This window comes from Oncorhynchus gorbuscha, linkage group LG13 (assembly GCF_021184085.1).
Source record: "Oncorhynchus gorbuscha isolate QuinsamMale2020 ecotype Even-year linkage group LG13, OgorEven_v1.0, whole genome shotgun sequence".
In the NCBI taxonomy this organism is placed as follows: domain Eukaryota; kingdom Metazoa; phylum Chordata; class Actinopteri; order Salmoniformes; family Salmonidae; genus Oncorhynchus; species Oncorhynchus gorbuscha.
The window spans coordinates 86,832,227-86,857,255 of NC_060185.1; the positions used below are offsets into that span (position 1 = coordinate 86,832,227).

The following is a 25,029-nucleotide window of genomic DNA, read 5'->3' on the forward strand; positions in this document are numbered from 1 at the left end:
TGTTCTGTTATTCTGTTGTTGTTCTGTTGTTATTCTGTTGTTCTGTTGTTATTCTGTTGTTATTCTGTTATTCTGTTATTCTGTTGTTCTGTTGTTCTGTTGTTGTTCTGTTGTTATTCTGTTGTTCTGTTGTTATTCTGTTGTTGTTCTGTTATTATGTTATTCTGTTGTTCTGTTGTTCTGTTGTTGTTCTGTTGTTATTCTGTTGTTCTGTTGTTATTCTGTTGTTATTCTGTTGTTCTGTTGTTGTTCTGTTATTCTGTTATTCTGTTATTCTGTTGTTCTGTTGTTCTGTTTTTATTCTGTTATTCTGTTGTTCTGTTATTCTGTTGTTCTGTTGTTATTCTGATGTTCTATTGTTATTCTGTTATTCTGTTGTTCTGTTATTCTGTTATTCTGTTGTTCTGTTGTTATTCTGTTGTTCTGTTATTCTGTTTTTCTGTTGTTATTCTGTTGTTCTGTTGTTCTGTTATTCTGTTGTTTTGTTGTTATTCTGTTGTTCTGTTATTCTGTTGTTGTTCTGTTGTTATTATGTTATTCTGTTGTTCTGTTATTCTGTTGTTCTGTTATTCTGTTGTTGTTCTGTTGTTATTATGTTATTATGTTGTTCTGTTATTCTGTTATTCTGTTGTTATTCTGTTGTTCTGTTGTTATTCTGATGTTCTGTTGTTATTCTGTTGTTCTGTTGTTATTCTGATGTTCTGTTTTTATTCTGTTATTCTGTTGTTCTGTTGTTATTCTGTTATTCTGTTGTTCTGTTGTTATTCTGTTGTTCTGTTGTTCTGTTATTATTCTGTTGTTCTGTTGTTCTGTTATTCTGTTGTTCTGTTGTTATTCTGTTGTTCTGTTGTTCTGTTATTCTGTTATTCTGTTATTCTGTTATTCTGTTGTTATTCTGTTGTTCTGTTGTTCTGTTATTATTCTGTTGTTCTGTTGTTCTGTTATTATTCTGTTATTCTGTTGTTCTGTTATTATTCTGTTGTTCTGTTATTCTGTTATTCTGTTATTCTGTTGTTCTGTTGTTATTCTGTTGTTCTGTTGTTCTGTTATTATTCTGTTGTTCTGTTGTTCTGTTATTATTCTGTTATTCTGTTGTTCTGTTGTTCTGTTGTTCTGTTATTCTGTTATTCTGTTATTCTGTTATTCTGTTGTTCTGTTGTTATTCTGTTGTTCTGTTGTTCTGTTATTATTCTGTTGTTCTGTTGTTCTGTTATTATTCTGTTATTCTGTTATTCTGTTGTTCTGTTGTTCTGTTGTTCTGTTATTCTGTTATTCTGTTATTCTGTTATTCTGTTGTTCTGTTTTTATTCTGTTGTTCTGTTATTCTGTTGTTCTGTTGTTCTGTTGTTCTGTTGTTATTCTGTTGTTATTCTGTTGTTGTTCTGTTGTTCTGTTGTTCTGTTGTTATTCTGTTGTTATTCTGTTGTTATTCTGTTGTTATTCTGTTATTCTGTTGTTATTCTGTTGTTCTGTTGTTCTGTTATTATTCTGTTGTTCTGTTATTATTCTGTTGTTCTGTTGTTATTCTGATGTTCTGTTTTTATTCTGTTATTCTGTTGTTATTCTGTTGTTCTGTTATTATTCTGTTATTCTGTTGTTCTGTTGTTCTGTTATTATTCTGTTGTTCTGTTGTTCTGTTATTATTCTGTTATTCTGTTGTTCTGTTGTTATTCTGTTATTCTGTTATTATTCTGTTGTTCTGTTATTATTCTGTTGTTCTGTTATTATTCTGTTGTTCTGTTATTATTCTGTTGTTCTGTTGTTATTCTGTTATTCTGATGTTCTGTTTTTCTTCTGTTGTTCTGTTGTTGTTCTGTTATTCTGTTGTTCTGTTGTTATTCTGTTATTCTGTTATTCTGTTGTTATTCTGTTATTCTGTTGTTCTGTTATTCTGTTATTCTGTTATTCTGTTGTTCTGTTGTTATTCTGTTGTTCTGTTTTTCTAAAATATTATTTTGGTCTGTTCTTCTGTTGTTATTCACTGACTCTATTGTAACACACACTGACTCTAGTGTTATACACACTGACTCTAGTGTTATACACACTGACTCTAGTGTTATACACACTGACTCTAGTGTTATACACACTGACTCTAGTGTACAACACACACTGACTCTAGTGTACAACACACACTGACTCTAGTGTAAAACACACACTGACTCTAGTGTACAACACACACTGACTCTAGTGTACAACACACACTGACTCTAGTGTACAACACACACTGACTCTAGTGTTATACACACTGACTAGTGTACAACACACTGACTCTAGTGTACAACACACACACACACCTTGTCCTGCTCAGTCTTTCTGGGCATCATGGGAGAAGTGGGCTCTTCTGGTCCTTTTCCCTGACTAACTTCATGGACCACCTGAGAACACACACACACACACACACACACACACACACACACACACACACACACACACACACACACACACACACACACACACACACACACACACACACACACACACACACACACACACACACACACACACACACACACACACACACACACACACACACACACACACACACACACACACACAGAGAGATAAGGAAGGGAAAGGGAAAGTATGTGTAAGTGACAAAATTTATTTGTCACTTACAGGCTCTAACCAATAGCGCAAGAAAGGTATTAGGTGAACAATAGGCAGGTAAAGAAATAAAACAACAGTAAAAACACAGGCTGTATACAGTAGCGAGGCTACATACAGATACCATTTAGTCAGGCTGATTGAGGTAGTATGTAGATATGGTTAAAGTGACTATGCATATATGATGAACAGAGAATAGCAGAAGTGTAAAAAGAGGGGTTGGCGGGTGATGGGACACAATACAGCCCGGTTAGCCAATGTGCGGGAGCTCTGGTTGATCAGGGCTGTATGCATTAGCCTCTGTAGTGCCTTGTGGTCAGAGACCGAGCAATTGCCGTACCAGGCAGTGATGCAACCATGCTCTCGATGTTGCAGCTGTAGAAACTTTTGAGGATCTCGGTACCCATGACAAATCTTTTTAGTTTCCTGGGGGGGGGATAGGCTTTGTCGTGCCCTCTTCACGACTGTCTTGGTGTGTTTGGACCACTCTAGTTTGTTGTTGATGTGGACACCAAGGAACTTGAAGCTCTCAACCAGCTCCACTACAGCCCCGTCGATGAGAATGGGGACGTGCTCGGTCCTCTTTTTCCTATAGTCCACGATCATCTCCTTTGTCTTGGTTACATTCTGGCACCACCCGGCCAGATTTCTGACCTTCTCCCTATAGGCTGTCGCGTCGTTGTCTCTGATCAGGCCTACCACTGTTGTGTCGTCTGCAAACTTCATGATGGTGTTGGAGTCGTGACTGGCCATGCAGTCGTGGGTGAACTGGGAGTACAGGAGGGGACTGAGCACGCACCCTTGGGGAGCTCCAGTGTTGAGGATCAACATGGCAGATGTGTTGCTACCTACCCTCACCACCTGGGGGTGGCCCACAGGAAGTCCAGGATCCAGTTTTAGAGGGAGGTGTTTAGTCCCAGGATCCTTAGCTTAGTGATGAGCTTTGAGGGTACTATGGTGTTGAAAGCTAAGCTGTAGTCAATGAATAGCATTCTCACATAAGTGATCCTTTTGTCCAGGTGGGAAAGGGCAGTGTGGAGTGCAATAGAGATTGCATCATCTGTGGATCTGTTTGGTTGAGCCATTACCAACCTTTCAAAGCACTTCATGGCTACGAACGTGAGTGCTACGGGTCTGTAGTGATTTAGCAGGTTGCCTAAAGGTGCATGCATTTGTGTGTTGTGTGTGTTTTGTCCTCACCCTGAGCCACCTGTGTGCCTGCTCCCTGCTCTGCACAGCCAAGACCAGAGCCTCTCCACTGGGTGGAGTGAACCTCAGCTCATGTCTCTTCCTGCGTCCGTCTTTAGGGGCGTAGACCACAGTGCACTGGAGCAAGGGCAGGTCAAAATATGGGGACACGTCCTTAGAGCTCTTATAGCACTGGAGGAGAGAACACAGGGGTTAAGGATTGTGTGTGTGTGTGTGTGTGTGTGTGTGTGTGTGTGTGTGTGTGTGTGTGTGTGTGTGTGTGTGTGTGTGTGTGTGTGTGTGTGTGTGTGTGTGTGTGTGTGTGTGTGTGTGTGTGTGTGTGTGTGTGTGTGTGTGTGTGTGTGTGTGTGTGTGTGTGTGTGTGTGTGTGTGTGTGTGTGTGTGTGTACCTGTAGCCTGTTGTCCCGTATGACAGTCAGTTGCTTAGCCCACTGTCCGAAGCGTTTCTTTCGCAGCAGGAAGGCACAGATCCTACAGTCCCTGGCAGGGAGCATGGAGCTCTCATCACTAGGCCACTGGTGGGTCAGCCTGGACCTTGGCCCTGCTCCCCTTTCCTCTTCATCTTCCTCATACGACTCATAGGAACTACTCAGAACATCAGAGTCATTGTCTGGGGGGAGCAATACCAAGAAACTACAGTTAGACTGAGACCAATCAGAAGAAACTACAGTTAGTAGTTGGCTTGTCACCTAAAACCCTGACAAACTTTTACAGATGCACAATTGAGAGCATCCTGTCAGGCTGTATCACCACTTGGTACGGCAATGCCCTCAACAGCAAGGCTCTCCATAGGGTGGTGTGGTCTGCACAACACATCACCGGGGGCAAACTTCCTGCCTTCCAGGACACCTACATCTCCCGATGTCACAGGAAGGCCAAAAAGATCATCAAGGACAAGAACCACCTGAGCCACGGCCTGTTCACCCCGCTACCATACAGAATGTCGAGGTCAGTACAGGTGCATCAAAGCAGGGACCGAGAGACTGAAAAACAGCTTCCATCTCAAGGCCATCAGACTGCTAAACAGCAATCACTAACTCAGAGGCTGCTGCCTACATAGAGACTCACTAGTCACTTTAAACAATGCCACCTTAATAATGTTTACCTATCATACATTACTCATCTCATATGTATCTACTCCATCTTATACTATCCATTGCCGTTCGGCCATCGCTCAACCATATATTTACATGGACATATTCTTATTCCATCCCTTTAGATGAGTGTGTATTAGGTAGTTGTTGGGGAACTGTTAGAATACTTGTTAAATATTACTGCACTGTTGGAACTAGAAGCACAAGCATTTCGCTACACTAGCATTAACATATGCTAACCATGTGTATGTGATCAATAACATTTGATTTGATTTAGACTGAGACCAATCAGAAGAAACTACAGTTAGACTGAGACCAATCAGAAGAAACTACATACTGAGACCAATAAACTACAGTTAGACTGAGCCCGATCAGAATAATCTTCAGTTAGACTGAGACCAATCAGAATAAAGCACAGTTAGACTGAGACCAATCAGATTAAACTACAGACTGAGACTAATAAACTACAGTTAGAGTTAGACTGAGCCCAATCAGAATAATCTTCAGTTAGACTGAGACCAAATCAGAAGAAACTACAGTTTGACTGAGACCAATAAACTACAGTTAGACTGAGACCAATAAACTACAGTTAGACTGAGACCAATAAACTACAGTTAGACTGAGCCCAATCAGAATAAACTACAGTTAGACTGAGACCAATAAACTACAGTTAGACTGAGACCAATAAACTACAGTTAGACTGAGACCAATAAACTACAGTTAGACTGAGACCAATAAACTACAGTTAGACTGAGACCAATAAACTACAGTTAGACTGAGCCCAATAAACTACAGTTAGACTGAGCCCAATCAGAATAAACTACAGTTAGACTGAGACCAATAAACTACAGTTAGACTGAGACCAATAAACTACAGTTAGACTGAGCCCAATCAGAATAAACTACAGTTAGACTGAGACCAATAAACTACAGTTAGACTGAGACCAATAAACTACAGTTAGACTGAGACCAATAAACTACAGTTAGACTGAGACCAATCAGAATAAACTACAATTAGACTGAGACCAATAAACTACAGTTAGACTGAGACCAATAAACTACAGTTAGACCGAGACCAATAAACTACAGTTAGACTGAGACCAATAAACTACAGTTAGACTGAGCCCAATCAGAATAAACTACAGTTAGACTGAGACCAATAAACTACAGTTAGACTGAGCCCAATCAGAGTAAACTACAGTTAGACTGAGACCAATCAGAGTAAACTACAGTTAGACTGAGACCAATCAGAGTAAACTACAGTTAGACTGAGACCAATCAGAGTAAACTACAGTTAGAGTGAGACCAATCAGAATTGTAACAATGTGTGCTGAGAGTCCGGAAGAAAGTTCAGGGAGTGAGTGATTTAATAAATAAATACAACTTAATACAAAAATAAGAAACACGAACAATGCGCAGAACTGACACAGAAACAGAAACAATGACGAACAAGAGGGGAAGAAGAGTCCAGGAGAGTGTCATTACGTGCAAATGCGTGTAACGCTGGTGACAAAACAAATGACCTAGAGGCCGGAGAGGGAGCACACTTGACAGTACCCCCTCCCCCGACGCTCCAGCCGCAGGACACCAACCAATATGACGATCCCGGTGATCAGGCACGGACCGGTCACCTATGCTAAGGCAGGAACCTGTCGGTCCGGCTAAGGCACGGGAGCAAGAGCATACATGACAGAAGCCCCTTCCCGGAGCGTTCGGCTGTTCATCCAGCTTAGGCATGGCAGCCTATCCAAACTATTGAGGCATGGGAGCCTATCTAAACCACTGAGGCATGGCAGCCTATCCAAACTATTGAGGCATGGGAGCCTATCTAAACCACTGAGGCATGGGAGCCTATCCAAACCACTGAGGCATGGGAGCCTATCCAAACCATTGAGGCATGGGAGCCTATCCAAACCATTGAGGCATGGGAGCCTATCCAAACCATTGAGGCATGGGAGCCTATCCAAACCATTGAGGCATGGGAGCCTATCCAAACCATTGAGGCATGGGAGCCTATCCAAACCATTGAGGCATGGGAGCCTATCCAAACCATTGAGGCATGGGAGCCTATCCAAACCACTGAGGCATGGGAGCCTATCCAAACCATTGAGGCATGGCAGCCTATCCAAACCATTGAGGCATGGGAGCCTATCCAAACCACTGAGGCATGGGAGCCTATCCAAACCACTGAGGCATGGGAGCCTATCCAAACCACTGAGGCATGGGAGCCTATCCAAACCACTGAGGCATGGGAGCCTATCCAAACCATTGAGGCATGGGTGCCTATCCAAACCATTGAGGCATGGGAGCCTATCCAAACCATTGAGGCATGGGAGCCTATCCAAACCATTGAGGCATGGGAGCCTATCCAAACCACTGAGGCATGGGAGCCTATCCAAACCATTGAGGCATGGCAGCCTATCCAAACCATTGAGGCATGGCAGCCTATCCAAACCATTGAGGCATGGGAGCCTATCCAAACCATTGAGGCATGGGAGCCTATCCAAACCCATTGAGGCATGGGAGCCTATCCAAACCATTGAGGCATGGGAGCCTATCCAAACCATTGAGGCATGGGAGCCTATCCAAACCATTGAGGCATGGGAGCCTATCCAAACCATTGAGGCATGGCAGTCTATCCAAACCATTGAGGCATGGGAGCCTATCCAAACCATTGAGGCATGGGAGCCTATCCAAACCATTGAGGCATGGGAGCCTATCCAAACCATTGAGGCATGGGAGCCTATCCAAACCACTGAGGCATGGGAGCCTATCCAAACCATTGAGGCATGGGAGCCTATCCAAACCACTGAGGCATGGGAGCCTATCCAAACCATTGAGGCATGGCAGCCTATCCAAACCATTGAGGCATGGGAGCCTATCCAAACCACTGAGGCATGGCAGCCTATCCAAACCACTGAGGCATGGCAGCCTATCCAAACCACTGAGGCATGGGAGCCTATCCAAACCACTGAGGCATGGCAGCCTATCCAAACCATTGAGGCATGGCAGCCTATCCAAACCACTGAGGCATGGGAGCCTATCCAAACCACTGAGGCATGGGAGCCTATCCAAACCATTGAGGCATGGGAGCCTATCCAAACCATTGAGGCATGGGAGCCTATCCAAACCATTGAGGCATGGGAGCCTATCCAAACCACTGAGGCATGGCAGCCTATCCAAACCACTGAGGCATGGCAGCCTATCCAAACCACTGAGGCATGGCAGCCTATCCAAACCACTGAGGCATGGGAGCCTATCCAAACCACTGAGGCATGGGAGCCTATCCAAACCATTGAGGCATGGGAGCCTATCCAAACCATTGAGGCATGGGAGCCTATCCAAACCATTGAGGCATGGGAGCCTATCCAAACCATTGAGGCATGGAAGCCTATCCAAACCACTGAGGCATGGGAGCCTATCCAAACCACTGAGGCATGGGAGCCTATCCAAACCATTGAGGCATGGCAGCCTATCCAAACCACTGAGGCATGGGAGCCTATCCAAACCATTGAGGCATGGCAGCCTATCCAAACCACTGAGGCATGGCAGTCTATCCAAACCATTAAGGCATGGCAGCCTATCCAAACCATTGAGGCATGGGAGCCTATCCAAACCACTGAGGCATGGGAGCCTATCCAAACCATTGAGGCATGGCAGCCTATCCAAACCACTGAGGCATGGGAGCCTATCCAAACCATTGAGGCATGGCAGCCTATCCAAACCACTGAGGCATGGCAGTCTATCCAAACCATTAAGGCATGGCAGCCTATCCAAACCACTGAGGCATGGCAGCCTATCCAAACCACTGAGGCATGGGAGCCTATCCAAACCATTGAGGCATGGCAGCCTATCCAAACCACTGAGGCATGGGAGCCTATCCAAACCACTGAGGCATGGGAGCCTACAAACCGGCTGAGGCCTCCCAGGTAGCTCTGCTCCAACACCCGGACCCGACATCAACCCCCAAAGAAACACTCCCTGATACTTCCTTTTGTTGAGTCATCATTCTGTTACAATGTGCGCTGAGAGTCGGGAAGCAAGTTCAGGGAGTGAGTGTTTTAATAAATAAAAACAACATACTACAAAATTAAGAAACACAAACAACACACAGAACTGACACAGAAACAATGACGACTGGGGAAGAAACCAAAGGGAGGGGACATATAAGGGGCAGGTAAACAAGGAGGTGATGGAGTCCAGGTGAGTGTCTGGTGAGAAGTGTGCACCATAAACGAGCAGCCTGGTGACCTAGAGGCCGGAGAGGGAGCACACATGACAAGAATGAACTATAGTTAGACTGAGACCAATCAACTACAGCTAGACTGAGACCAATCAACTACAGCTAGACTGAGACCAATCAGAATAAACTACAGCTAGACTGAGACCAATCAACTACAGCTAGACTGAGACCAATCAGAATAAACTACAGTTAGACTGAGACCAATAAACTACAGCTAGACTGAGACCAATCAGAAGAATCTACAGTTAGACTGAGACAATCAGAAGAAGCTACAGTTAGACTGAGACAATCAGAAGAAGCTACAGTTAGACTGAGACAATCAGAAGAAGCTACAGTTAGACTGAGACAATCAGAAGAAACTACAGTTAGACTGAGTTGTTGTCTGTGTTAAGGGATGAAACTTCTTCAAAATATCTTTAGGAGTGAAATATTAATGTTTCTCCCTTTTTTGTGTGAATTATAGCTCAGAAGTTCACTCTTGATTGTAGAAAAGATACACACACACACACACACACACACACACACACACACACACACACACACACACACACACACACACACACACACACACACACACACACACACACACACACACACACACACACACACACACACACACACACACACACACACACACACACACACACACACACACACACACACACACACACACACACACACACACACACACACACACACACACACACACACACACACACACACACACACACATTCTGTACATCTGCACATGTTTGTGACGAAGAACAGTACGTCAATGTCACCCTGAAAAAGGAGTTGTAACCGCACAGAGCAGGAGCTATGTACCTGTAAGGGAATACCCCCCTGTATTGGACAAAAATGAATGGCAAGTCATTGGCATCGGACAAACCATATACACATTGGCCAATACCACCCAATTCGGCGTTGATTCATGCAAAGTGTATTGCAAATGCCATATGGCAATTGCCAGTTGTAACACTTTAAAAATTCAACAGGGGGCCGAATGCGCTCCACGGGGTTTTTCATATTGGAAATGTAACCCAAGTCAACGTCCAAAAGCAAAATTTTGAAAAAATGAATTTTTTGTCAAAAACTTATCACCCCTTAAAAAAGTGCTTTCTGGACCGTTTTTCGAAATTCTTTCGATTTTTTTTGTCAATTACACATGTGTAAGAACTGTATGAATATACTTTTGTCCAATTTTATTATCATAATTTCTTTTTTTTTTTACATGCGCATAAGGAATATGTTTTGTCCAATTTCAATATGATTTCATAGGAAGTCAAAAGTCAAAAGTCAAAAATGTCAAAATTTTGTAAAAAACTTCACACACCCTTAAAAAAGTGCTTTCTGGACCGTTTTTCGAAATTCTTTCGATTTTTTTGTCAATTACACATGTGTAAGAACTGTATGAATATACTATTGTCCAATTTTATTATCATAATTTTTTTTGTTTTTTACATGCGCATAAGGAATATGTTTTGTCCAATTTCAATATGATTTCATAGGAAGTCAAAAGTCAAAAGTCAAAAATGTCAAAATTTTGTAAAAAACTTCACACACCCTTAAAAAAGTGCTTTCTGGACCGTTTTTCGAAATTCTTTAGATTTTTTTGTCAATTACACATGTGTAAGAACTGTATGAATATACTTTTGTCCAATTTTATTATCATATTTTTTTTTTTACATGCGCATAAGGAATATGTTTTGTCCAATTTCAATATGATTTCATAGGAAGTCAAAAGTCAAAAGTCAAAAATGTCAAAATTTTGTAAAAACTTCACACACCCTTAAAAAAGTGCTTTCTGGACCGTTTTTTCACTATAGAAATTCTTTCGATTTTTTTTCAATGTCAATTACACATGTGTAAGAACTGTATGAATATACTTTTGTCCAATTTTATTATCATATTTTTTTTTTTACATGCGCATAAGGAATATGTTTTGTCCAATTTCAATATGATTTCATAGGAAGTCAAAAGTCAGAAGTCAGAAATGTCAAAATTTTGTAAAAAACTTTACACACCCTTAAAAAAGTGCTTTCTGGACCGTTTTTTGAAATTCTTTCATTTTTTTTGTCAATTACACATGTGTAAGAACTGTATGAATATACTTTTGTCCAATTTTATTATCATATTTTTAAATATTTTTTTTTAAATTGTGCATAAGGAATTTTTTTGTGGGCCAAATGCCATAAGATATTTGACATGCTCAAAAATCCTGCAGAAATGCAAAATTGACTGGCCTGATGAACTCGGGATGGCCGGGCAGTGATAGTTGTTCCTTTCCATCACTCGTTGTGTTGATTTCATCATGTCCATTTGGTGATGTTGTTTCACTATAGAATCATATTGCAAATGCACGTGCATTGTTGTGCAACTGGTAACCCAAAAATAAAAATATGGTTGTAAATGCATTTGCCGGGACGCCTATTGTCCATGCCCGCTATGGGAGTACCCTACTACGGCCCTCTATCTATGGGGTCCGTCCTGAGTGCTTTATGGACTGTTTAAAATATTCTGATGGATACGCATGTTGTGCAACTGGTGATTGAAAATAGGCACCTGGTAACCCCCCAAAAAATATGCTTGTAAATGCATTTTCCGGTCATTCTGATATTAATGCTCGCTATGGGAACACAGGATGGCCGGGCAGTGATAGTTGTACATTTCCATCACTCGTTGTGTTGATTTCATTATGTCCACTAGGTGATGTTTTTTCACTATAGAATCATATTGTAAGTGCACGTGCATTTGCAATATGTTTCAATGTGCATTTACCATATGAAATTTGACATGCTCAAAAATGCAAAATTGACTGGTCTGATGAACACAGGATGGCCGAGCAGTGAGAGTTGTACCTTTCCATCACTCGTTGTGTTGATTTCATAATGTCCATTTGTTTATGTTTTCTCACTTTTGCAAAGTCACTGTGCATTTGCAATATGGTTCAATGGGCAGGTACCATCACAAATTTGTCATGCTATAAAAATCCTGCAGGAATGTGAAATTGACTGGCCCGATGAACTCGGGATGGCTGGGCAGTGATTCTGGTTCATCTCAATGGCTCGTTAGGGTTGATTTCAGAATGTCACTTTTGGTGATGGTACCTCACTGTTTAAACATATTGCAAATGGACAAGAGTCACCAGCAAGTCACCGTCCATCAGTCAATTAGATATCATTCTGACACCAAACTGATACAAACTGACACTAAACCCACTTTTTCCAACCTGTTTAGTAGCCAACTATCACATACTTCAGAGCTGTCCCAGAATTCACAGCGCCTTTGGTTCAAACCATAAAAAAAACATAAAACACATAGTTACGTTCTAGCTGCGGGTCCATTTCTTATGTTACGTGTAGGCCTAGCTGAGGCGACCCCGAATCCCAAGTTTCGGCTCGATCGGTCATTTGGTGTCCGAGCAAAACCCTAATTGGTGCTGAAAATCCACTTTTTTCCATGACTTGCTACGGGGTCCTTGAATGAGCTATCGGATAGAAACGTTGGGGACTGTCTATATGGGCCGAGACGGTCGCAATGCACCTAGTCTTGTGTCTCGGAGACATTTCTAAATGTCGCCATTTTCGTAATGGTCAAAATGAATTGAAGTCATTGCAAATGTACGAAGCTGTTTCTCGGTCCGAGAACCGTCTAGAGCCATGTAACTCACCACGCACTATCGACCTGAGGTCTAGAACAGGATTCTAAAGTTTCGGAACTCTAGGTCTGACGGTTCGCACTATGTCTATCAAACTGCAGGCAGGTAATGGAAAAACACTTTTAGGGTGATTTTAACCACTTCCGGTTGGTCCAGGAAGCTTAGAATCAACACAGGTAGACCTCATACTGGCCTGATGGACTGTTACCAAAGACAGGTTCATACGGCATTCATAACCCATATAGACTTCAGGTTGAATTTAGGGGTAAAGGCAATGTATTCCTATGGGGAGAGAAGTCAATGCAAACGATTTGAAGTAAACACCTTCTTTTAACTATTAAGGGTTAATGCCACACGGTCAACGTTAGGCTTGCACGGATCGGAAGGACCTTAGGAACGTACCTGAGGTCGAATTGTGCTTCTCACCCTAACGGTTCTCTCACTGTCACCCAAAAGCAAATGACGTTGTGGGGCAGGCTTCATTTTGGGCCTAATTTTCTAATGGTCGCTGCGCTTAGACCGAGCGAGCTACGGTCAAGCGGGATATCTCGTTGAACTCGGCACGGCCTAGAGATTATGTTTATGCCATTGCCTGCTCTCTGTGTCTTTGAGAACCGCACTTTTCACTCCATCCTTGCTGTGTGTACGTGTGAGAGATTTTCTTTGACATCGGTTGGGAGAAATGACTGATTTACAGTTCATGATGTTTACCTAGTCACACATATGAAGTTTTGAAAAGATCTGACCTTTTTAACCCATGGAAACTGCCACTGTGACACCATTAAAGGCACTTCCGGTTGGCACAGGAAGCTATAAATAAACTCATATCATGATTGGGGTATGCCTTTACAGAATCCTGAGTTTTAAGTCTTTACGTTAAGAACTGAGTTATTTACGGAGGGTTTAGTGAGTGTGTGTTATTTCAGAAAATCATAGAAAATCACAGAAATCTCGCAGAGCTCCGCAGCACACTTTAAAAAGATTCGTAAGAACACCCTGCAACTGGATCTGTAACCGTTGAAATTTTTTTTTTTCTTCTCTATTTTCATTTTGGACCTTTAATCCCAGATAAATGGCCATAACTCAAAAACCGTTGAGGCCTAGACGCCATCTTGTTCGGGGCCAACTGCCCATTATGCCGCCCCTACGCCTACCGAGTTTCGGCTTCTAAATATTTTCAGTTTTCGAGATAAGGCCCCGTCGTGAATCGTGATGTTTTGTCCAATAGCAATATGATTACTTATGCCCTCTTGTGGGAATTTCCGGGACATCGGAAAAATGACCTAAATCTTATTATTTTTGTAAAACGGAAACCGAATGTCCGACAAAGTTCATTTGATGACTTCCTGGTAGGTCCGGCCCTGCCGCTCGGCCCGACGCCGTCCGCGAATTTTACAAACGATTTTGGACGTCTAGTAAGGGACCGTACATTTGCAATATGGACTTTCTCACTAACCATACAGGTACTGCCGAAATCTTCCCTTAAGGTATGGAAGGGAAAGGGAAAGCTATGTACCTGGTCTCGTTGTGGTCCTGTAGGATATGTTTTCTACTACGTTTGACTCACAGGAGTTTTTGCGTTGCTGTCCGTTGATGCAGGTAGAAGGAGAGTCGTTGTCTGCATCCTCATAGTAACCATCCTCTATGGAGTTAGGAGGGCTGGAGCTCCCACGTGTGGTGATGTACTCTGGCTGCTTGCCAGGGCTGAGAGGTACTGCCTCTTCATAGTAAGCTTCAGGATGGGGGGTGGTGGGCAGGGGAGGAGGGGTCTCTGATGAGCGGGGGGAAGAGGAGTCTGGACTGCTCTATAGGATAGGTAAACACAGATACTGCACTTATATTACCTATCACACACCAACATGTAACCATATATATATATATTTATATATAGATTAATCCCTCGCACGCATGCACACACATACATACACACTGCACACAAACATTGTGCAAAGCTAGGTCAGTTGGTAAATATGTGTAGAATGGGACTAGACAGGAGACGCTCCACACCAGCTTGACGGATGAGGTCTGAGAGCACTATGAGGGGATCATATAACACTATGGAGGATCATCTAACACTATGGAGGATCATCTAACACTATGGAGGATCATCTAACACTATGGAGGATCATCTAACACTATGGAGGATCATATAACACTATGGAGGATCACCTAACACTATGGAGGATCATCTAACACCATGGAGGATCATCTAACACCATGGAGGATTATCTAACAATCTAACACTATGGAGGATCATCTAACACTATGGAGGATCATCTAACACCATGGAGGATCATCTAACACTATGGAGGATCATCTAACACCATGTGGGATCATCTAACACCATGGAGGATCATCTAACACCATGGAGGATCATCTAACACCATGGGGGATCATCTAACAATCTAACACTATGGAGGATCATCTAACACTATGGAGGATCATCTAACACCATGGAGGATCATCTAACAATCTAACACTATGGAGGATCATCTAACACAATGGAGGATCATCTAACACTATGGAGGATCATCTAACACTATGGAGGATCATCTAACACTATGGAAGATCATCTAACATCATGGAGGATCATCTAACACTATGGAAGATCATCTAACACCATGGAGGATCATCTAACAATCTAACACTATGGAGGATCATCTAACACCATGGAGGATCATCTAACACCATGGACGATCATCTAACACCATGGAGGATCATCTAACAATCTAACACTATGGAGGATCATCTAACACCATGGAGGATCATCTAACACCATGGAGGATCATCTAATAATCTAACACCATGGAGGATCATCTAACACCATGGAGGATCATCTAACATCTAACACTATGGGTATCATCTAACACCATGGAAGATCATCTAACACCATGGAGGATCATCTAACACCATGGATGATCATCTAACACCATGGATGATCATCTAACACTATGGAGGAAGTATATTGACTGTCCTGTTTTGACATCTTTCTTACTGCCACACCTCTTCTGTCATCTCCTCTTACTGTCATACCTCTCTGTCATCTCTTACTGTCATACCTCTCTGTCATCTCCTCTTACTGCCATACCTCTCTGTCATCTCCTCTTACTGCCACACCTCTCTGTCATCTCCTCTTACTGCCACACCTCTCTGTCATCTCTTACTGCCACACCTCTCTGTCATATCCTCTTACTGCCACACCTCTCTGTCATCTTTTCTTACTGCCACACCTCTCTGTCATCTCCTCTTACTGCCACACCTCTCTGTCATCTCATCTTACTGCCACACCTCTCTGTCATCTCCTCTTACTGCCACACCTCTCTGTCATCTCCTCTTACTGCCACACCTCTCTGTCATCTCCTTTTACTTCCACACCTTTCTGTCATCTCATCTTACTGCCACACCTCTCTGTCATCTCCTCTTACTGCCACACCTCTCTGTCATCTCCTCTTACTGCCACACCTTTCTGTCATCTCCTCTTACTGCCACACCTCTCTGTCATCTCCTCTTACTGCGACACCTCTCTGTCATCTCCTCTTACAGCCACACCTCTCTGTCATCTCCTCTTACTTCCACACCTCTCTGTCATCTCCTCTTACTGCCACACCTCTCTGTCATCTCCTCTTACTGCGACACCTCTCTGTCATCTCCTCTTACAGCCACACCTCTCTGTCATCTCCTCTTACTTCCACACCTCTCTGTCATCTCCTCTTACTTCCACACCTCTCTGTCATCTCCTCTTACTGCCATACCTCTCTGTCACCTCTCTGTTTCATAGACACACAGAAAAACACGAACACACAGGAACGGTAACATGTGTGTTGTGTGTAGCTCACCTGTTTTAAGGCTGTTGTGTCATGTCTGTGTGTGCCAGTGTGTGTGTCCTGCTTCTGGTCCTTTGTCATGTCTTTCAGCTCCCCCATGTCACAGTCTGGACAGTGAGGTAGAAGACAGTTAAAGAGAAAGTTTGGGATTTTACAACTTGAAGTAAGGTGGCTGCTCAACCTGAAAGTAGTCTATGGGCAAGGCGAAACTGATGAAAATATTTAATGCCTGTTCAAATAAAGTTAGTATCGCTCCAAGAACCAAACTCACCAAGGGTCTGGAAGAGGGATTCCACAAAGCTGGTGCCGTGCCTGTAGACTGACGTGTTCATATACAAGTAGTCTGGTCCTGTCACTGGGGGAAAGAAAACTAAACAATTAAACACACTTTCATAACCAGCTCATGTTTTTAGATCTGTGATGTATCTCTTGACTGTCTGTCTGTTCCTACCTGTCTGTCCCAGACCTGAGTCACTTCATCTGTATCTGTCTGTCTGTTCCTACCTGTCTGTCCCAGACCTGGGTCACTTCATCTGTATCTGTTGACTGTCTGTCTGTTCCTACCTGTCTATACCTGTCTGTCCCAGACCTGGGTTACTTCATCTGTATCTGTCTGTCTGTTCCTACCTGTCTGTCCCAGACCTGGGTCACTTCATCTGTATCTGTTGACTGTCTGTCTGTTCCTACCTGTCTGTCCCAGACCTGAGTCACTTCATCTGTATCTGTTGATTGTCTGTCTGTTCCTACCTGTCTATACCTGTCTGTCCCAGACCTGGGTTACTTCATCTGTATCTGTCTGTCTGTTCCTACCTGTCTGTCCCAGACCTGGGTCACTTCATCTGTATCTGTCTGTCTGTTCCTACCTGTCTGTACCAGACCTGGGTTCAGTTACTATTTGAAATCATTTCAACCATCTATCTGTGCTTGAATGAGTTTGCCGTCTTCCACATGGTACTCTGGCAGACTAAAGCAAATGCTAAAAAGTATTTTAATGATTTCAAATAGTATTTGAATCCAGTTCTGATCTACAGTATACCTCTGGTTGACTGCTACCTGTGGGCTGTAGCTGTCTGTCTGTCTGTAGTTTCCTAACTGTGGTCTGTAGCTGTCTGTCTGTCTGTAGTTTCCTAACTGTGGGCTGTAGCTGTCTGTCTGTCTGTAGTTTCCTAACTGTGGTCTGTAGCTGTCTGTCTGTCTGTAGTTTCCTAACTGTGGGCTGTAGTTGTCTGTCTGTCTGTAGTCTCCTACCTGTGGGCTGTAGCTGTCTATCTGTCTGTAGTCTCCTACCTGTGGGCTGTAGCTGTCTGTCTGTCTGTAGTTTCCTAACTGTGGGCTGTAGTTGTCTGTCTGTCTGTAGTCTCCTACCTGTGGGCTGTAGTTGTCTGTCTGTCTGTAGTTTCCTATCTGTGGGCTGCAGCTGTCTGTCTGTAGTCTCCTACCTGTGGACTGTAGCTGTATGTCTGTAGTTTCCTACCTGTGGGGTGTAGCTGTTTGTTTATTGTGTGATACCTGTGGGCTGTAGCTGTCTGTTTGTATTCTCCTACCTGTGGGCTGTAGCTGTCTGTCTGTCTGTATGTCTGTCGTTTCCTACCTGTGGGCTGTAGCTGTCTGTCTGTCTGTCTGTCGTTTCCTACCTGTGGGCTGTAGCTGTCTGTCTGTAGGCTCCTACCTGTGGGCCGTAGCTGTCTGCCTGTCTGTAGTTTCCTACCTGTGGGCAGTAGCTGTCTGTCTGTCTGTAGTTTCCTATTTGTCGGCAGGAGCTGTTTGTCTGTTGTCTCCTACCTGTGGGTTGTAGCTGTCTGTCTGTAGGCTCCTACCTGTGGGCTGTAGATGTTTCAGAAGGTTCCGAACAGAGGTCTTCTTCTCCTCAGTTGGAGAGCTCAGAGTCTCGTGGTCCAGCAGCTTCAGCAGAACGTTGAGCTCCATCACCAGGACCTCCATCGCTAAGGAAGAGGTCAGAGATCAGAGGTTAGAGGTCAGGTTGGGAGAGGACAGAGGTCAATCGACCCAGCGTAAACAACCGCTGGGTGAGTGACAACTCTCTCTTTGTTACTGTCAACAAACACAGGCACGCATATCCATGCCTCTGTGTCTCTCTCTGATCCATCTCTGCCCCCCTCCCTTTATGCCTCTCTGTCTCTCTCTGGTCCATCTCTGCCCCACTCCCTTCCTGCCTCTGTGTCTCTCTAAGGGATCTCTGTCTCTCTAAGGGATCTCTGTCTCTGTAGGGGATCTCTGTCTCTCTAATGGATCTCTGTCTCTCTAAGGGATCTCTGTCTCTCTAATGGATCTCTGTCTCTGTAAGGGATCTCTGTCTCTCTAAGGGATCTCTGTCTCTCTAAGGGATCTCTGTCTCTCTAAGGGATCTCTGTCTCTCTAAGGGATCTATGTCTCTCTAAGGGATCTCTGTCTCTCTAAGGGATCTCTGTCTCTGTAAGGGATCCCTGTCTCTCTAAGGGATAGGGGAAACGCAGTAAAACTCTTCCATATGTCCAGTACGTAGAAACATACCATCATGGTGAACATAAGCATTTCGCTATACCCGCATTAACTTCTGCTAAATATGTGTATGTGACCAATACAACGTGATGTGATTTGAAAGCCCAGTCAGCTTTCAGGAGTATATTATTCACATGGGACTAGACCGCTCCCTGGTTTCAGAACAAAATGGAAATAAACCTACAGCTCTGCATGCAGGTTAATGCTCCTGAGAGCAGGTCTGTCTGTCTGTGAACCTAGAGACACAGTGACCTGCTCATATCCTAATTGGTATGTTGAAATTTATGTTCCTTTTGATGGCATAGAATACCCTTCTTGCCTTGTCTCTCAGATCGTTCACAGCTTTGTGGAAGTTACCTGTGGCGCTGATGTTTAGGCCAAGGTATGTATAGTTTTTTGTGTGCTCTAGGGCAACAGTGTCAAGATGGAATTTGTATTTGTGATCCTGGTGACTGGACCTTTTCTGGAACACCATTATTTTGGTCTTACTGAGATACTGTCAGGGCCCAGGTCTGACAGAATCTGTGCATAAGATCTAGGTGCTGCTGTAGGCCCTCCTTGGTTGGTGACAGAAGCACCAGATCATCAGCAAACAGCAGACATTTGACTTCAGATTCTAGTAGGGTGAGGCCGGGTGCTGCAGACTTTTCTAGTGTCTGCGCCAATTCGTTGATATATATGTTGAAGAGGGTGGGGCTTAAGCTGCATCTATAGCATTTCTTAATGTTACCCAGTTCCTTTGGCTTTGATGCCTCATGATTGAGTATTGCTCTGTTTAAGTAGACTGTGATTTTGCTGTGGTCTGATAGGGGTGTCAGTGGACTGACTGTGAACACTCTGAGAGACTCTGGGTTGAGGTCAGTGATAAAGTAGTCTACAGTACTACTGCCAAGAGATGAGCTATATGTGAACCTACCATAGGAGTCCCCTTGAAGCCTACCATTGACTATGTACAGACCCAGCGTGCGACAGAGCTGCAGGACTTGTGACCCGTTTTTGTTGGTTATGTTGTCATAGTTGTGCTCAGGGGGGCATATGTGGGAGGGGATGCTGTCACCTCCAGGCAGGTGTTTGTCCCCCTGTGTGCTGAGGGTGTCAGGTTCTTGTCCGGTTCTGGCATTTAGGTCGCCACAGACTAGTACATGTCCCTGGGCCTGGAAATGATTGATTTCCCCCTCCAGGATGGAGAAGCTGTCTTCATTAAAGTATGGGGATTCTAGTGGGGGGATATAGGTAGCACACAGTAGGACATTTTCTCTGTTAGGATAATTTCCTTTAGAATTTCTAGCCAAATGTAGAATGTTCCTGTTTTGATTAATTTAATGGAGTGAGTTAGGTCTGCTCTATACCAAATTGGCATACCCCCTGAGTCCCTTCCCTGTTTCACACCTGGTAGTTTGGTGGATGGGACTACCAGCTCTCTGTAACCTAGAGGGCAACCAGTGGGTCCGTCTCCTCTATACCAGGTTTCTTGCAGGATGACAATGTCTGTATTACCGATTTCTTTGGTGAAGTCCGGGTTTCTGCTCTTTAGGCCAAAGGCAGATGACCTCAGGTCTTGGATATTCCAGGATAATATAGTGAATGCTTTTTGTTCCATAGAGTGTCCAATGTTGTTGGTCGTGGTTTGGCCTCAGGCCAGTAAGTGTGAGCAGAGCCTGCTGAGCATCTGGTATATGCCATTGGCTTGGGCGAGTGTAAGAGTGGGGGTTGGGACTGTTTGCCCGCTCACTACCTGGGCGTATGTGTGGCTTCCATGTTGAGGCCCTCTTTGCGGGGGTGGGGTGCATGGGGTGGGCAGGAGTGGCATAGGTCTGATCTGAGGTGGCCTAAATGGGGTGTGGGCATGGTTGACGTGGTGGGGTGTTGATTGGTTGGGGTGGGGGTGTGCATGTGTCTGGGGGTGCTGTGGTCTGGATGTAATTCCTCTTGGCGTGGGTCCTCTATGTGTAGGTCCAGGGGGGGGGTCCTGCAGATCTGGGAGGGTGTCTCGCTGGTCTGGGTGGGGTGTCTATTGATCTGTTGCTCCTGTGTGAAGTGTTGGGGATACGTTTGAGAGCGATGTCCTTTAGAGTTCGGGCAAAGGTGGGCACTACTGCCTTGTAGAGGTGGACCTGGTCATAGAGGCTGTTCAAGTCCACGGTGGAGTGGTGGGCCAGGAAAACATTTGGTTTTGAGGCACAGTCACGGGAAATACTTGTGTTTACCCGCTGTATTGTGGCAGGGTGGAAGTCTTTTCATGGTAGCAGGGTGGAGATAACCAGTTGTGCGTTGGGGAAAGTAGAAGAAGCCTTTTCAATCACTCCCTTTAGTGCTGTGGCCACCCTTTCCTGCTGTGCTCTCAGGTCATTTGTGCCTGTGTGTATTATTATGTGGCTGAGTGAACCTAGTTGGTCCTCAGACGAGGGCGCGCTGGGTGTTTGGACACCAGAGTTTAGACACACTGTGTTTGGGGGAAAAGTTTTTTTTCTTCTATATATTTCCCATTTGATTCCATAAGTAGTACAATCTGTGTCTTGTGTTTGTCCTCAGTGGGTGTGGGGGGGTTGTCAAAAGGGCTATCAGGGTGGCTGACAGGGGGGGTGCTCAGAGGGGGTGAGAACCGCTGGGCTTGGGGTTATTCATTTGTCTGTTCTGCTGTGGTGTCGAGACTTTTGTCGGGTGCTGAGGTGGGCTGTTCTGCTGGCTTCTCTGTGGGGGTGGCCACCTCTTTAGTGGGATGTTCTCTGTCACACGCCGTCCCCCTCAACCTCTCCTCCACCAGCAGTCTGATCCTCGATCTCTCTCTCTCTCTCTCTCTCTCTCTCTCTCTCTCTCTCTCTCTCTCTCTCTCTCTCTCTCTCTCTCTCTCTCTCTCTCTCTCTCTCTCTCTCTCTCTCTCTCTCTCTCTCTCTCTCTCTCTCTCTCTCTCTCTCTCTCTCTCTCTCTCTCTCTCTCTCTCTAATCTACCTCATCCTTCTCTCTGCTCTGTCTCATCTGTGTAGGGGAAACCAGATGTCCACTCACTGTCTGTGAGAAAGAGTGGTCTAGGCCAAGACATTCCACCCCCTCTCCTATGATCTCCTCTCTCCCTCTCCCATGGTCTCCTCTCTCCCCTCTCCTATGATCTCCTCTCTCCCTCTCCCATGGTCTCCTCTCTTCCTCTCCTATGGTCTCCTCTCTCCCCTCTCCTATGATCTCCTCTCTCCCTCTCCCATGGTCTCCTCTCTTCCTCTCCTATGGTCTCCTCTCTCCCTCTCCTATGGTCTCCTCTCTCCCTCTCCTATGGTCTCCTCTCTCCCATGGTCTCCTCTCTCCCTCTCCTATGGTCTCCTCTCTCCCTCTCCTATGGTCTCCTCACTCCCTCTCCTATGGTCTCCTCTCTCCCTCTCCTATGGTCTCCTCTCCCCCTCTCCTATGGTCTCCTCTCTCCCTCTCCTATGGTCTCCTCTCTCCCTCTCCTATGGTCTCCTCCCTCCCTCTCCTATGATCTCCTCTCTCCCTCTCCTATGGTCTCCTCTCTCCCTCTCCTATGGGCGCCTCTCTCCCTCTCCTATGGACTCCTCTCTCCCTCTCCTATGGTCTCCTCTCTCCCCTCTCCTATGATCTCCTCTCTCCCTCTCCTATGGTCTCCTCTCTCCCCTCTCCTATGGTCCAATCTCTCCCTCTCCTATGGTCTCCTCTCTCCCTCTCCTATGGTCTCCTCTCTCCCTCTCCTATGGTCTCCTCTCTCCCTCTCCTATGGTCTCCTCTCTCCCTCTCCTATGGACTCCTCTCTCCCGTCTCCTATGGTCCAATCTCTCCCGTCTCCTATGATCTCCTCTCTCCCTCTCCTATGGACTCCTCTCTCCCTCTCCTATGGACTCCTCCCTCCCCTCTCCTATGATCTCCTCCCTCCCTCTCCTATGGTCTCCTCCCTCCCTCTCCTATGGTCTCCTCCCTCCCTCTCCTATGGTGTCCTCCCTCCCCTCTCCTATGGTCTCCTCTCTCCCTCTCCTATGGTCTCCTCTCTCCCTCTCCTATGGTCTCCTCCCTCCCCTCTCCTATGGTCTCCTCTCTCCCTCTCCTATGGTCTCCTCTCTCCCCAATCCTATGGACTCCTCTCTCCCATGGTCTCCTCCCTCCCCAATCCTATGGACTCCTCTCTCCCATGGTCTCCTCTCTCCCTCTCCTATGGTCTCCTCTCTCCCTCTCCTATGGTCTCCTCTCTCCCTCTCCTATGGTCTCCTCTCTCCCCTCTCCTATGGTCTCCTCTCTCCCCTCTCCTATGGTCTCCTCTCTCCCCTCTCCTATGATCTCCTCTCTCCCTCTCCCATGGTCTCCTCTCTCCCTCTCCTATGGTCTCCTCTCTCCCTCTCCTATGGTCTCCTCCCTCCCCTCTCCTATGGTCTCCTCCCTCCCCTCTCCTATGGTCTCCTCTCTCCCCTCTCCTATGGTGTCCTCTCTCCCTCTCCTATGGTCTCCTCTCTCCCTCTCCTATGGTCTACTCCCCCCCTCTCCTATGGTCTCCTCGCTCCCTCTCCTATGGTCTCCTCTCTCCCCTCTCCTATGATCTCCTCTCTCCCTCTCCTATGGTCTCCTCTCTCCCTCTCCTATGGTCTCCTCCCTCCCCTCTCCTATGGTCTCCTCTCTCCCTCTCCTATGGTCTCCTCTCTCCCTCTCCTATGGTCTCCTCTCTCCCTCTCCTATGGTCTCCTCTCTCCCCTCTCCTATGGTCTCCTCTCTCCCCTCTCCTATGGTCTCCTCTCTCCCTCTCCTATGGTCTCCTCTCTCCCTCTCCTATGGTCTCCTCTCTCCCCTCTCCTATGGTCTCCTCTCTCCCTCTCCTATGGTCTCCTCTCTCCCCTCTCCTATGGTCTCCTCTCTCCCTCTCCTATGGTCTCCTCTCTCCCTCTCCTATGGTCTCCTCTCTCCCCTCTCCTATGGTCTCCTCTCTCCCCTCTCCTATGGTCTCCTCTCTCCCTCTCCTATGGTCTCCTCTCTCCCTCTCCTATGGTCTCCTCCCTCCCCTCTCCTATGGTCTCCTCTCTCCCCTCTCCTATGGTCTCCTCTCTCCCCTCTCCTATGATCTCCTGTCTCCCTCTCCTATGGTCTCCTCTCTCCCCTCTCCTATGGTCTCCTCTCTCCCTCTCCTATGGTCTCCTCTCTCCCTCTCCTATGGTCTCCTCCCTCCCCTCTCCTATGGTCTCCTCTCTCCCTCTCCTATGGTCTCCTCTCTCCCTCTCCTATGGTCTCCTCTCTCCTCACACACAGTATAATAATAGGCTTTGTCTGTGTCTGAATTGATTTCATGTAACAGCTACTCAGACAGTTTGTGAGGATCTCCATGTTTCATAAAGATGGAAGATAACCGGATGGGTAGAGAAGATAGATGTTATATTTGCACAGACACATGCCCCCCCCCCCACACACACATGCCCACACACTCTCTGACCAGTTGTTCTCTGTCAGTTCTCTGTATGATATAGTTGTCTGACAGTGTGTTGTTAAGCCCATTGGAGGACCACATCAGGAAAGTTAGGAAGCAACACTGTTCACACACACACACACACGGCCGGTCAGTTCTCTCTGGTTGACATTAGTGATTATATCATGATTACTCTCTCTGCGTCCCAAATAGTGGTTGGAGGGGGGAGGCAGGTAGCCTAGTGGTGAGAGCGTTAGACTAGTAACTGAAAGGTTGCTGGATCGAATCCCCGAGCTGACAAGTTAAAAATCTGTCGTTCTGTCCCTGAACAAGGCAGTTAACCCACTGTTCCTAGGCTGTCATTATAAATAAGAATGTGTTCTTAACTGACTTGTCTGGTTAAATAAAGGTCAAATAAATAAACAAAATAAAAATGACACACTGTCCCTTCCATAGTGCATTACCTCTGAGTCCGGTTGATCCTGGTAGAAAGTAGTGCGCTACTTTTGAGTC

At 45.3% G+C, this 25,029-nt stretch overlaps 1 protein-coding gene across 1 annotated transcript in view; it reads right to left on the reverse strand.

The window, feature by feature from the left end:
* LOC123994170 (actin filament-associated protein 1-like 1) overlaps positions 1-25,029 on the reverse strand; it is a 74,664-nt gene that overhangs the window by 37,814 nt on the left and 11,821 nt on the right. The window contains exons 2-8 of the mRNA XM_046296692.1: positions 18,449-18,574; positions 16,903-16,986; positions 16,644-16,738; positions 14,375-14,612; positions 4,203-4,423; positions 3,805-3,984; positions 2,295-2,375 (exon numbers count right to left, since the gene is read on the reverse strand). Coding sequence (XP_046152648.1) covers positions 2,295-2,375; positions 3,805-3,984; positions 4,203-4,423; positions 14,375-14,612; positions 16,644-16,738; positions 16,903-16,986; positions 18,449-18,574 — 1,025 coding nt within the window. The remainder of the gene's footprint in view (positions 1-2,294; positions 2,376-3,804; positions 3,985-4,202; positions 4,424-14,374; positions 14,613-16,643; positions 16,739-16,902; positions 16,987-18,448; positions 18,575-25,029) is intronic.